This window comes from Piliocolobus tephrosceles, chromosome 8, assembly GCF_002776525.5.
Source record: "Piliocolobus tephrosceles isolate RC106 chromosome 8, ASM277652v3, whole genome shotgun sequence".
Classification (NCBI taxonomy): Eukaryota; Metazoa; Chordata; class Mammalia; order Primates; family Cercopithecidae; genus Piliocolobus; species Piliocolobus tephrosceles.
Window position 1 is genome coordinate 141,168,711 of NC_045441.1, and position 12,423 is coordinate 141,181,133.

The 12,423-nt window shown below is 41.4% G+C and overlaps 1 protein-coding gene across 1 annotated transcript in view; it reads left to right on the forward strand.

Annotated features, from left to right (window-relative positions):
• ACTR3B (actin related protein 3B) overlaps window positions 1–12,423 on the forward strand; it is a 69,523-nt gene that overhangs the window by 23,101 nt on the left and 33,999 nt on the right. The window contains exon 2 of the mRNA XM_026447011.1: window positions 499–554. Coding sequence (XP_026302796.1) covers window positions 499–554 — 56 coding nt within the window. The remainder of the gene's footprint in view (window positions 1–498; window positions 555–12,423) is intronic.

Below are 12,423 nucleotides of genomic sequence, written 5' to 3' on the forward strand. Positions count from 1 at the left end.
GTTCAGGAAGTTTGTATAAAAGTTCTAGGAAGTAAGTATACTTCTTAGAGAGCCAGCGTTGGAATTAGCCTGCATATGTAGATTGGAGTTCTTTTTCTGCAGTTCACTAGTGTGGGCAGTTTAATCAACTTCTCAGCACCTCCCTTTTCTCATTTGCAAAACAGAGATAATTTCTACTTTCTTCACAGGGTTTCTGTAAAGATAGAGTGTAAAAGCACTTTTAAAGTTATTAGGGATGCATAAATGTAATTTATATGTTAGTATATATGTCTTTTTTTTCTACTAGAAACAAGCATAATATTTTAAGTTTTTGCAAAACTGCTTTCTTTGAAATTAGTTTTTGATTCTCAGTGATCACAAGTTTTTTCTTTTTTAACTTCAAGGAGTATTCTGAGGCTTGATATTTTAGGACTTGGAGAGCTTATAATGAAAGACATTAATCCAATATAGACGAGAGTATTATTGTCTAAACATGTGTTGATGACTTTGTGCTTTTAGGTATACCAAGCTTGGCTACGCAGGCAACACTGAGCCCCAGTTCATTATTCCTTCATGTAAGTAAAGCTCTATCCTTGGGTTTATAAAGGTTTGTGTTTCTCAGAATTGTTCTAAGTGTTCTGATTCTGTTTTTCAAGGCATATTAATGTACCTATGTACTTACCATCTTCTTTTAGAAGACTGTTCTGGTTACCCACAACTTTCTAGTCCTTTTGTTCCATTCTGATAAAGCCCTTGTCACTGTCATTGGAATCTCAGCTTGGGTGGTCAGCAGGGTCCGTTTATTCAATTATAAATGCCTGAACTGCCTAGAAAAAGTGTATCTGGTCGTTAAGGTTAATTTGTAATTTTAAGTACATACAGTCTGTTAGCTTAGTAACTTAATGGACTGAATATCTCTTGTACTACACTATCCACTCTATTGAAAGATTTTTTTTTTTTGGTGGAAATGATAGGCCTGGTGACTGTTTTTATTGTGTTCAGTAGTGTTCTATTTTTGTTTAAGTTTTAATCAGTAGAGAATAAGTTTAACAGAACTGTCCTTGCAGTTTGGCATGGGGCGTTCTACTCACTCTTTATTTCCTGTTGGAGTCTTCCCGAGGTTAGTCAGTTGGTAAAGGATGGGATTCTCGGCTGGGCGTGGTGGCTCACCCCTGTAATCCTGGCACTTTGGGAGGCTGAGCCGGGTGGATCACCTGAGGTCGGGAGTTCGAAACCAGCCTGGCCAACATGGTGGAACCCCCATCTCTACCAAAAATACAAAAATTAGCTGGGTGTGGTGGCGGGCACCTGTAATCCCAGCTACTCAGGAGGCTGAGGCAGAGAATCACTTGAACCCGGTGGGTAGAGGTTGCAGTGAGCCGGGATTGTGCCACTGCACTCCAGCCTGGGTGACAAGAGTGAAACTCCGTCTCAAAAAAAAAAACAAAAAAAAAACAAAGGATAGAATTCTCTGGAACTGTCTATATTTCAGGTTATTATTTGGAAACAGTTTGATGTACTCATCAAGAGTAAGTGAAATTCTGTTTTCTACATGTAGCTCTCATAAGTTGTGATTTTAGAAATCGTAAGTTTTCAGGGGGCTATGATGTTGTAATAACAGGCTCTGCGAAGAGTGAGGAACTTGGAGAGGGAAAAAACAGCTGGAGAGAAGGTGCTTGATTCGTGTTTATTCAGGGGAGGGCTAAAGCGGTGTTTGGTGAATGTGGGTATTCACATCACTAGAAAGTGGACTCCAGATTCTTTGGGAACATTTAAGTAACCTCATTCCAGTTCCTTGCTTGCTGAAAAACCGGCCATGAATGTGATTTTCTAGATGTGAACGCGCTGCTGTGAATGGGTTATCGTGATGACAGGCGTGATTGGTCTGCTGTCTCCTCATTTTGAATTCATAAATGAGTGTCTTACTGTGCTTGGGCTGCCATAACAAAACACTAAAGACTGGGGAAATTAATGTTATCATAGTCTGGAGGTTGGAAGTCCAAGATCAAGGTGCTGTCAGGGCTGGTTTCCGGTGAGGCCTCTCTCCACAGCCTGCAGAGGGCCGCTTCTCTCTGTGTCATCCCATGGTCTCATCTCCGTGTCAGTGTGTGGGGTTGCTGGGGACCTCGCTGGTGTCTCTTTCTCTTCTTACAAGGCCACCACTGTTATTGATGGGGACCCCACATTTACCCTAACCGCCTCCCTAAAAGTTTCATCTGCAAATGCAGTCACATTGAGGGTTAGGGCTTCAGCATAGTGAATTCTGTGGGGACATGGTTCAGTCCATGACAATTGGTGTTCTGTAGGATGAATCAGTCTTTTGTGAATTTCATTAATGTGAATGCCCCAGAACCCGATCATTCCATGCTGAGTTGATAAATTGAACTTCCTGACTTTTCAAAGCAGAAGATTAGATTTTAACCTTGTTAAGTGCAACAGCTATAAAAGGCTGACCTTGCACCTTTTGCTTTAATGTGTTGCCATTTAAAGCTGTCGGTAGCATTCAGTTGGCTGCCCCATTTAACCTGTCGTCATTAATAGAGACGGGAAGCGAAGACAGTTATTATCAGGATTTCATTCACTGTCAAAAAGCAGGAGAGCTCTCAGACTGTGGCTGTCAGAACCTTAGCAGTCGCAGAAGCTGGGAGGATAATACAAATGTCAAAGAGGTGGGAGTAAAAGAACAGTTACTTTGTTGGGCTGAGTTTGTTGCGAGAGATGGAGGCCCCAGGAGTCAAGGTTAGAAGATGTTCCGGCAGAAGTGAGGATACTGAGATGTGGAAGTGAGGGCCTGGGTCACTGTGGACAGTTAGCATGCTGCATGTCTTGGGACTGGGAGTGGAACCGTTTTGTGCAAGTGTGTGGATGTGTGGTGAGTGCTGGAGCAAGACTTTCTCTGCTGGGCACGGAGGGGAGGCACTGTGGGGGTGTGGAGAAGCAGGGGTGCTGTGGGATGGTGGGGAGAGCGCCAGGAGGTGGAGACGACCTGTGGAGAAGGGCCGGGTGGCGAGGGACTTGCAAGTGTCCTCTTAAGGAATTCTGTTTTTATTTTGCATACCAGGAATTTTGAGACTGTTTGTGAGGCTTCTCTCTGGGGCCTGGCCCACTGGACTAGAGAATCCTCAAGCCCCATCTTTGCCTCCAGGGGCATCTCTGCTCGTGTCTGGTTTGTTGGAGCTTCTGTGCAGAATTTGCTTGGTTGTTTGAAGAAAGTTTTTCCCACTTTTTTTCTTAAGTTGTTGGAGGATATCAGTGGTCCTGCCACAGCTTCAGGCAGAGAATGTGTGGTGATCAGAGAATGTGTGGTGTAGAAAGAGGCTGGAGGAGGAGCAGCGAGGGGCTGAGAGAAAGGGCACACATTTTAGAAATTCGATATGGGAAGAGTTCAGGTGTGAAGAAGTTTAAGACCCAGCGAAGAGAGTTAGGCTGCAGATAGAAAGTATAACGGGCACTGTGCGTCACGCCTGTAATCCTAACACTTTGGGAGGCCAAGGTGGGCGAATCACCTGAGGTCAGGGATTCGAGACCAGCCTGGCCAAAACGGCGACACCCCATCTCTACTAAAAATACAAAAATTAACCTGCATGGTGGCGGGTGCCTGTAGTCCCAACTACTCGGGAGGCTGAGGCAGGAGACTCACTTGAACCTGGGAGGTGGAGGTTGCAGTGAGCCAAGAATGAGCCACTGCACTCTAGCCTGGGGGACAGAGTAAGGCTGTGTCTCAAAACAAAAACAAAAACCACACACACACACTCCATGCCATGGACTCACCACCGGGAATGAACACATCAGCATTACTGCACATTTCATCTCTGTATCAGAGTAAATGAATAAATGATACATTATAGGCTGAGTATCAGCCCCCTCTTCTTTCCCTCTTTCCTCTGGTGGATATTTTCTGATTGTATTTCTATTCAATTTTTATCTGTATGTAATATGTACAAATATACATTGTTTTGTGAGTTCAAACATTTCCAAAATGGTATCACACTGTAACTAACTTTCTCCATGGTCTTTAAAAGGAAAAACCCTCAATATTATGTTTTTATCATGTATCAGTTCTGATACATACAGATGTACATCAGAGTTCTAACGTGAATATACAACAGTTTTTTCCTTTTGGGTATTTTTCACATTTCTCTGTTATATAAAATGGTGCAGTAAAAATCTCCTTATGCATATCTGCTAGTTTCCTGAGAGGAAATAATCAGAAATTGAATTGTTTTGTCACAGAGTGTACACCCCTTCATCCTTAGGCAACACCTTATTAGGTATTGCCACGTGGCTCCTCCAGGAGGCTGTCCTGATGTATATCACGTCGGCAGTGTGTGAGTTTCTGCTTCATACATCCTTGACAATTGGTATTGTTTGACTTACATTTTGGTCAGTCTAATGAATGTAAAACGAGGGCTCATTCAAAAAATTTCTCTTTCTCAGATTACTGATAAGGTTGAGCACCTTTCATTGCTTGTTCATATCTTTTACCATTTTTCTATTGCATTTTTTAATGGAATTACAGGAACTCTTTGTAGAGGTTAAATATGAACTTTTTGCAGACACTTTTTTATTCTAGGACATTTTAAAAAATTATCTTTTATCACCTAGAAATTAAAAATTTTGATATAGTAATACTTTTCAGTCTTTTTCTTTTATAATCTGTTTCTATTTAAAAAATGCATTTCTGCTGGGCGCCGGTGGCTCACGCCTGTAATCCCAGCACTTTGGGAGGCCGAGGCGGGCGGATCACAAGGTCAGGAGATTGAGACCACGGTGAAACCCCATCTCTACTAAAAATACAAAAAATTAGCTGGGCGTGGTGGCGGGCGCCTGTATTCCCAGCTACTCAGGAGGCTGAGCCAGGAGAATGACGTGAACCCGGGAGGCGGAGCTTGCAGTGAGCCGAGATCGCGCCACTGCACTCCAGCCTGGGCGACAGAGCGAGACTCTGTCTCAAAAGAAAAAATGCATTTCTACTCCAAAGTCATAAAGACTTTCTCTATTTTTTCTAAGAAAATTTTAAGTTAACTTCTGAGTATGGTGTGAAGGAGATAGGTAATTTTGTTTTCCATGTGGAAGGCTGGTTGTCCCAGCACTATTTATTAAAAAGTGTGTTCCCATTTGGCACACCTCCTTGATCATATTGAGGTTCCATTTATGCCTGGGAATATTTTTGGTGTCTTTGTTTTGTTTCATTTATGTATTTATCTGTGTTCCATACTCACAGTCTTAAATACTATTACTTTGTCATGTTTTAATCTAGTGGATTCAATTCCTACTCATTTTTTCCCTCAGAATAGCTTTGGCTCTTTAGAATCAGCTTAAGTTCCATGAAAATTATAATGGGGTTTTGATTATTATTATTATTTTTTTATTTTTTTGAGACGGAGTTTCGCTCTTGTTGTCCAGGCTGGAGTGCAATCTCGCCTCACTGCAACCTCCGCCTCCCGGGTTCAAACGATTCCCCTGCCTCAGCCTCCCCAGTAGCTGGGATTACAGGCGTGATCCCAGCTGATTTTTGTATTTTTAGTAGAGATGGGGTTTCACCATGTTTGCCAGGCTGGTCTGGAACTCGTGACCTCATGATCCTCCCGCCTTGGCCTCCCACAGTGCTGGGATTACAGGCGTGAGCCACTACGCCCAGCCTTGATTATTATTTATAGATTTTTTTTTTTGGAGACGGAGTTTCTCTCTTGTTGCCCAGGCTGGAGTGCAGTGGCATGATCTCGGCTCACCGCGACCTCCCCCTCCCGGGTTTGAGGGATTCTCCTGCCTCAGCCTCCCCAGTAGCTGGGATTACAGGCGTGTACCACCACGCCCGGCTAATTTTGTATTTTTAGTAGAGACGGGGTTTCTCCATGTTGGTCAAGCTGGTCTTGATCTCCCAAGCTCAGGTGATCCACTGGCCTTGGCCTCCCAAAGTGCTGGGATTACAGTCGTGAGCCACTGCGCCTGGCCTATTATTTATAGATTAATTGGGGAAAAATTTGACATCAAATTTGACTTTCTTGGATCGGAATTTAGTATTCCTACCCTTGAAGATGGTATATGTGTTTCATTGTTTGTTTATGTCTCTCATGTTTTTCAGTAATGTTCTAATATTCCAAAGTTTTTTTTTTTTTTTTTTTTTTTAAGACGGAGTCTCGCTCTGTTGCCCAGGCTGGAGAGCAGTGGCACAATCTTGGCTCACTGCAACATCCACCTCCCAGATTCAAATGATTCTCCTGCCTCAGCCTCCCGAGTAACTGGGACTACAGGTGCACACCACCATGCCTGGCTAATTTTTTTTAGTAGAGACGGGGTTTCACTATGTTGGTCAGGCTGGTCTTGAACTCCTGACCTTGTGATCCGCCCATCTCAGCTTCCCAGTGTGCTGGGATAACAGGTGTGAGCCACTGCGCCCGGCCTTAAAGTATTCTTTAAAAAGCTCTTACAGGATGGGCGCAGTGGTTCATACCTGTAATCCCAGCACTTTGGGAGGGCTAAGGTGGGTGGATCACTTGAGGCCAGGAGTTAGAGACCAGCGCAGCCAACATGGTGAAACCTTGTCTCTACTAAAAAATACAAAAATTAGCTGGGCGTGGTGGCACACACCTGTAATCGCAGCTACTTGGAAGGCTGAGGCATGAGAGTCGCTTGAGCCTGGGAGGTGGAGGTTGCAGTGAGCTGCAATTGTGCCACTGCACTCCAGCCTGGGCAACAGAGCCAGATGCTATTTCAAAACAACAACAGCAACAACAACAACAACAAAAAAGCCCTTACAGTCTTACACAGAGGGCTGGACACAGTGGCTCACGCCTGTAATTGCAGCACTTTGGTAGGCCGAGGTGGGAGGATTGCTTGAGCCCGGGAGTTTGAGACCAGCCTTGGCAACGTAGTGAGACCTTGTCTCTACCAGAAATGAAAATAAATTGGCTACGTGTAGTGACGCTCACCTGTGGTCCCAGCTACTTGGGAGGCTGAGGTGGGGGGATTGCTTGAGCCCAGGAGATTGAGGCTGCAGTGAGTTGTGACTGCCCTGCTGCGCTCTTGCCTTGGTGACGTAGTGAGACCTTGTCTCAAAAACAAACAAAACCCCAAAACAACTCTTTACATAGTTTTTGCTAGCTTTATTTTTAGGTACCTTTATGTTTTTGTTGCTGTCATCAAAATACTTTAAAAATTATATTTTCTAATTATTGCCAGCGTATGGGAATGCTACTGAGGTTTGTAAGTTTTTTTTGTTTTTTTTTTTAAATCCAACAACCTTTATTGACCTCTCTTATTTGTTTTAATAGTCTGCAGATTCTTTAAAGTTTTCTATGAAGACTATTATATTGCCGTCAAATAGTGGTTATTTTGTCTCTTCCAATTCTAACACTTTGTGTTTCTTTTCTTGATCTTGCTGTGTTGACTAAAACTTCTATTAAAATAATGATCAGGACTGGAGACAGCAGGTCCTTTTTTGACTTTCCGACTTTAACGAGAATGAGATTTTTTTTTTTTTTTTTTTTTTTTGAGACGGAGTCTCGCTCTGTCGCCCGCGCTGGAGTGCAGTGGCCATATCTCAGCTCACTGCAAGCTCTGCCTCCCGGGTTTACGCCATTCTCCTGCCTCAGCCTCCCGAGTAGCTGGGACTACAGGCGCCCGCCACCTCGCCCGGCTAGCTTTTTGTATATTTTAGTAGAGACGGGGTTTCACCGTGTTCGCCAGGATGGTCTCGAACTCCTGACCTCGTGATCCGCCCGTCTCGGCCTCCCAAAGTGCTGGGATTACAGGCTTGAGCCACCGCGCCCGGCCGAGAATGAGATTTTATTGTAGTACTCTACTAGTGATTACTGTAGGTTTTTGCAGAAATACTTTTTCAGATTAAAACAGTGCTCTTCTACTCCTAGTTTAACCTGAGGGTTTTTTTTTTTAAGAATTAAAAATATCATGACTGACAGTGAGTATTGACATGTAGTCAAGGCTTTTCTGTTTTTGAGATGATCATATGGTTTTGGACATTTGTGTTTTTTTTTTTTTTTTTGAGACACTATACTTTAAGACTGGAGTGTAGTGACATGATCATGACTCACTGCAGCCTTGACTTTCCAGGTTCAAGAGATCCTCCCGCCTCAGCCTCCCAAGTAGCTGGGGACCACATGTGGGAGCCGTCATGTCTGGCTAATTTTTAAATTTTTCGTAGACATGGAGTCTCATTATATTGCCTGTGCTGGTCTCGAACTTCCTGGGCTCACGCTATCCTCTCACCTTGGTCTTTCAAAGTGCTGAAATTATAGGTGTGAGCCACCCCACCTACTCTTAATAGGAGGAATTACTTTAATACATTTTCAAATATCGAACAGTTATTTCTTTTCCTTTTTTTTCTTTTTGTAGAGATGGGGTCTCTCTTTGTTGCCCAGGCTGGTCTCAAACTCCTGGCCTCAAGTGATCCTCCTGCCTCAGCCTCCCAGAGCACTGGGATTATAGGAGTGAGCCACCGTGTCCAGCTTGAACAATTATTTCATTTTCAGGATAAATCCTACTAGGTTATGAAATATGAAGTACATGCTGAACTGTAATTGCAAATATTTGAGAACTTTGCGTCAATATTCAAAAGTGAGATTGGACTGTAATTTTGATTTCTTATTTTTGTCTGGTCGTGTATCAGGATTATATGGGCTTCATAAATGAGTTTGTTAGCTTTCTTTTTTTATTCTCTGGAACAGTTTGAATAAGATAGGGATTGTTTGTTCCTTCAAGCTTTAGTAAAAATATGTAACAGTCTTTTGAGAAATATGCTGGATTAAAAAAATGACTATTGTCGTGTCTCTCAACTGTTGTAGCAAATGTTCTGAAGTATCTGTGTCTTAAGTCCTTAGATACACTCTTCTTGATGACCTTCCTTAGATTGCCCTCAGATGACTTTTTTGGCATTTAGGAAAGTAGTCACGTCTTTTCTTGGTTATCCACATCCTATAATCCTATACCCAAACGATTTTTTGTTTTTAACTGCAGAGCTTGTTAAAAAAAAGAACTGTTCTGTTTGTTTGTTTGAGACAGAGTCTTGCTCTGTCGCTCAGGCTGGAGTACAGTGGCACGATCTCAGCTTACTGTAACCTTCATCTCCTGGGTTCAAGCAATTCTGCCTCAGCCTCCCAAGTAGCTGGGATTATAGACGTGTGCCACGATGCCTGGCTGATTTTTGTAGTTTTAATAGAGACAGGGTTTCACAGTGTTGCCCAGTCTGGTCTTGAACTCCCGGCCTCAAGCTGTCCGCCCGCCTCAGTCTCTCAAAGTGATTACAGGCATGAGCCACTGCGCCGGCCCATTGTTCTTTATTATTAAGTTTAATCTTGTTAGTTTTGATTCATCATTACAGCTGAAGTGTTTTATTTTCTAGTCTAAGTTATTTATAAACTCTGTCTTTAAAATATTTTATTTTGAAATAATTATAACATAATAGGAAGTTGCAAAGATAGTTTAGAGAGATTCTGTGTACACTTTTCCTGTTTTTCCCCAAAGGTTGCATCTTACAAATTGTAGTGCAATATTATAACCAGAAGTGAGACCCTGTCTCTAAAACACAAAAACAAAAACAGACCAGCCCCAGGAAATGGATGTTGGTACAATGTGTGTGTATAGTTCTATGTCATTGTAATTCTATCTGTAGATTCCTTGAACTACCACTGTAATCAAGTTACAGAATTATTTTCTCACTACCAAGATCTCTCGGTGCTACTCCTATATAATTACACTTACTTCTCTCCCTCCACTATTCCTAACCACTGCTCTGTTTCCATCTCTATAATTTTATCATCTCCATAATATATGTTCCTCAATAGATTAATATTTAAACTGACGGTGGTATATCATACACTAAATACTGCTCAGCAGTAATGCTACTACTCATACAGTGTGTGCCTGTTTTTTTTTTTTGAGACAGAATCTCGCTCTGTTGCCCAGGCTGGAGTGTAGTGGTGTGATCTTGGCTCACTGCGACTTCTGCCTCCTGGGTTCAATCAATTCTCCTGCCTCAGCCTCCTGAGTAGCTGGGATTACAGGTGCCCGCCACCGTGCCTGGCTAATTTTTGTATTTTTAGTAGAGATGAATTTTCACCATGTAGGCCAGGCTTGTCTCGAACTTCTGACCTCAAGTGATCCGCCTGCCTCGGCCTTCCAAAGCGCTGGGATTACAGGTGTGAGCCACTGTGCCCGGTCACTGTTTTTTATTTAGCTGATCAGTAAGTGTGTTATGATTTCTCATCATTTTCAGTTCCCTAATGGCTAGTGATGTCAAACATCTTTTCGTGTGTTTATTTGCCACCTGAATGTCATCTTCCTTGAAATGCCTTTTCATGTATTTTGTTCATTTTTAAATTTGACTATTTATATTTTTACTGTTGTGTTTTGAGAGTTCTTTATTTTTACTTTTATTTTAGAATTTATATTTTTTAGAAACAAGGTGTCTCTCTGTTGTCCATGCTGGAGTGCAGTGGTGCAATTGCACCTCATTGCAGCCTTGAACTCCTGGGCTCAGGTGATCCTCCTGCCTCAGCCTCCTGAGTAACTGGGACTACAGGTGTGCACCACCACACCTGGCTAATTTTTAAATTTTTAAAGTTTTGTAGAGATGATATCTCACTATGAGTTGTTTATATATACCAGATATAAGTCCATTGGTCAAATGTGTGGTTTATAATAATTTCTTCCAGTCAGTAGCTTATTTTTTTACCTTCACAGAGTTTTTCACAAAGTTTTTATTTTTGATGAACTAGCTTTTTTGATTCATTGATTTTCTCAGATTTCCTGTTTGAAATATCAGTGATTTCTACTGTTATCTTCATCATTTCATTCCTTTTGCTTGTCTTGGGTTTATTTTGCTTTGCTTTTTCTAGATTCTTAAGGTGGGGTGGAGTCATAGATTATTAGTTTGACACTCTTCTCATATAAGCATTTAGTGCTAAAATTTTCTGTATTAGCATTGTGTTAGCTGTGACATTCCTCTGAATTTTGATATGTTTTCATTTCATCCTGTTAATGTATTTTTTAGATTCTCTAAAACTTCCTCTTTGACTATGGATTCTTACAACTGTGTTTTTAAATTTCCAAATATGTAGGAGATTTTCTCATTATTATTTGTTACTGATTTGTGGGTTAATTTTATTGTAGTCAGAAAATACACTCTGTATGACTTAAATTCTTTTATATTTGTTGAGGTTTGTTTTATGGTCCAGCATAAGGTTTCTTTTGGTGTAAGTTGCATGGGCACTTGAAAGCAATGTGATTTCTCTTCTTGTTTGGCAGAGTGTTCTGTAAAAATGTCAGTCAGAGCCTGTAGGTTGATGGCATTATTGAATTATTTGATATTCTTGCTTATTTTCTGTGTACTTGTTCTATTAAGTGTTGAGAAAGAGACATTGAAGTTTACAATTATAATTGTGGATTTGTATATTTTTTTCCCCATCAGTTTTTGCTTCACGTATTTTGCAGCTCTGTTTTTTGGTGCACACCCATTTAGGATTTCTGTGTCTTCTTGATGGATTGACTCTTTATCATATATAATGTCCCTGTCTATAAGTGGTAATTTTCTTTGCTTGAAAGACTACTTTTTCTTATAGCAGTATAGCTGCTTGTGCTTTCTTTTGATTAACGTTTGTATGGAATGTCTTTTTTCATCTTTCTATTTTCAACTTACTTATATCATTACATTTGAAGAGTTTCTTGTAGACAGCAGAGTTCAGTCGTATTTTTTAACGCACTCTGCCAGTATCTATTTTTAATTGGTATATTTAGAACATTTATATTTATTGTAATTATTGATTAATGCTTTTCTGTTTATTCCTTTTGTTTTTTGTTTTTCTGTTTTGTTTTACCTAACTTTTATGGGTTATTTGTACATTTTTTTTAGAATTGCATTTCGATTTATCTATAGTTTTTTTTTTTTTTGGAAACAGAGTCTTGCTCTGTCGCCCAGTGGCACGATCTCAGTTCCCTGCAACCTCTGGCTTCTGGGTTCAAGCTATTCTCGTGCCCCAGCCTCCCAAGTAGCTGGGATTACAGGCATGTGCCACCACTCCCAGCTAATTTATATATATATTTTTAGTAGAGACAGAGGTTTGCCATGTTGGCCAGGCTGGTCTCGAACTCCTGAACTTAAGTGATCTGCTTGCCTTGGCCTCCCAAAATCCTGGGATTACAGGTGTGAGCCATTGTGCCTGGCCTGTCTATTGTGTTTTTGCATACATCTCGTTGTATAGTTTTTTAAGTGGTTGTTCTAGTTATTATAATTAAAGAAATATATATACTTCCCCCCTTGGTCTACTGGTATCAACATTTTACCAGTTGGAATGAAATGTAGAAACTCTACCTCCCTGTAGGTCCCTTTACCCCTATTTCTTTTCTTTTCCCCTTCCCTTCCCTTCCCTTCCCTTCCCTTCCCTTCCCTTCCCTTCCCTTCCCTCCCCTCCCCTCCCCTCCCCTCCC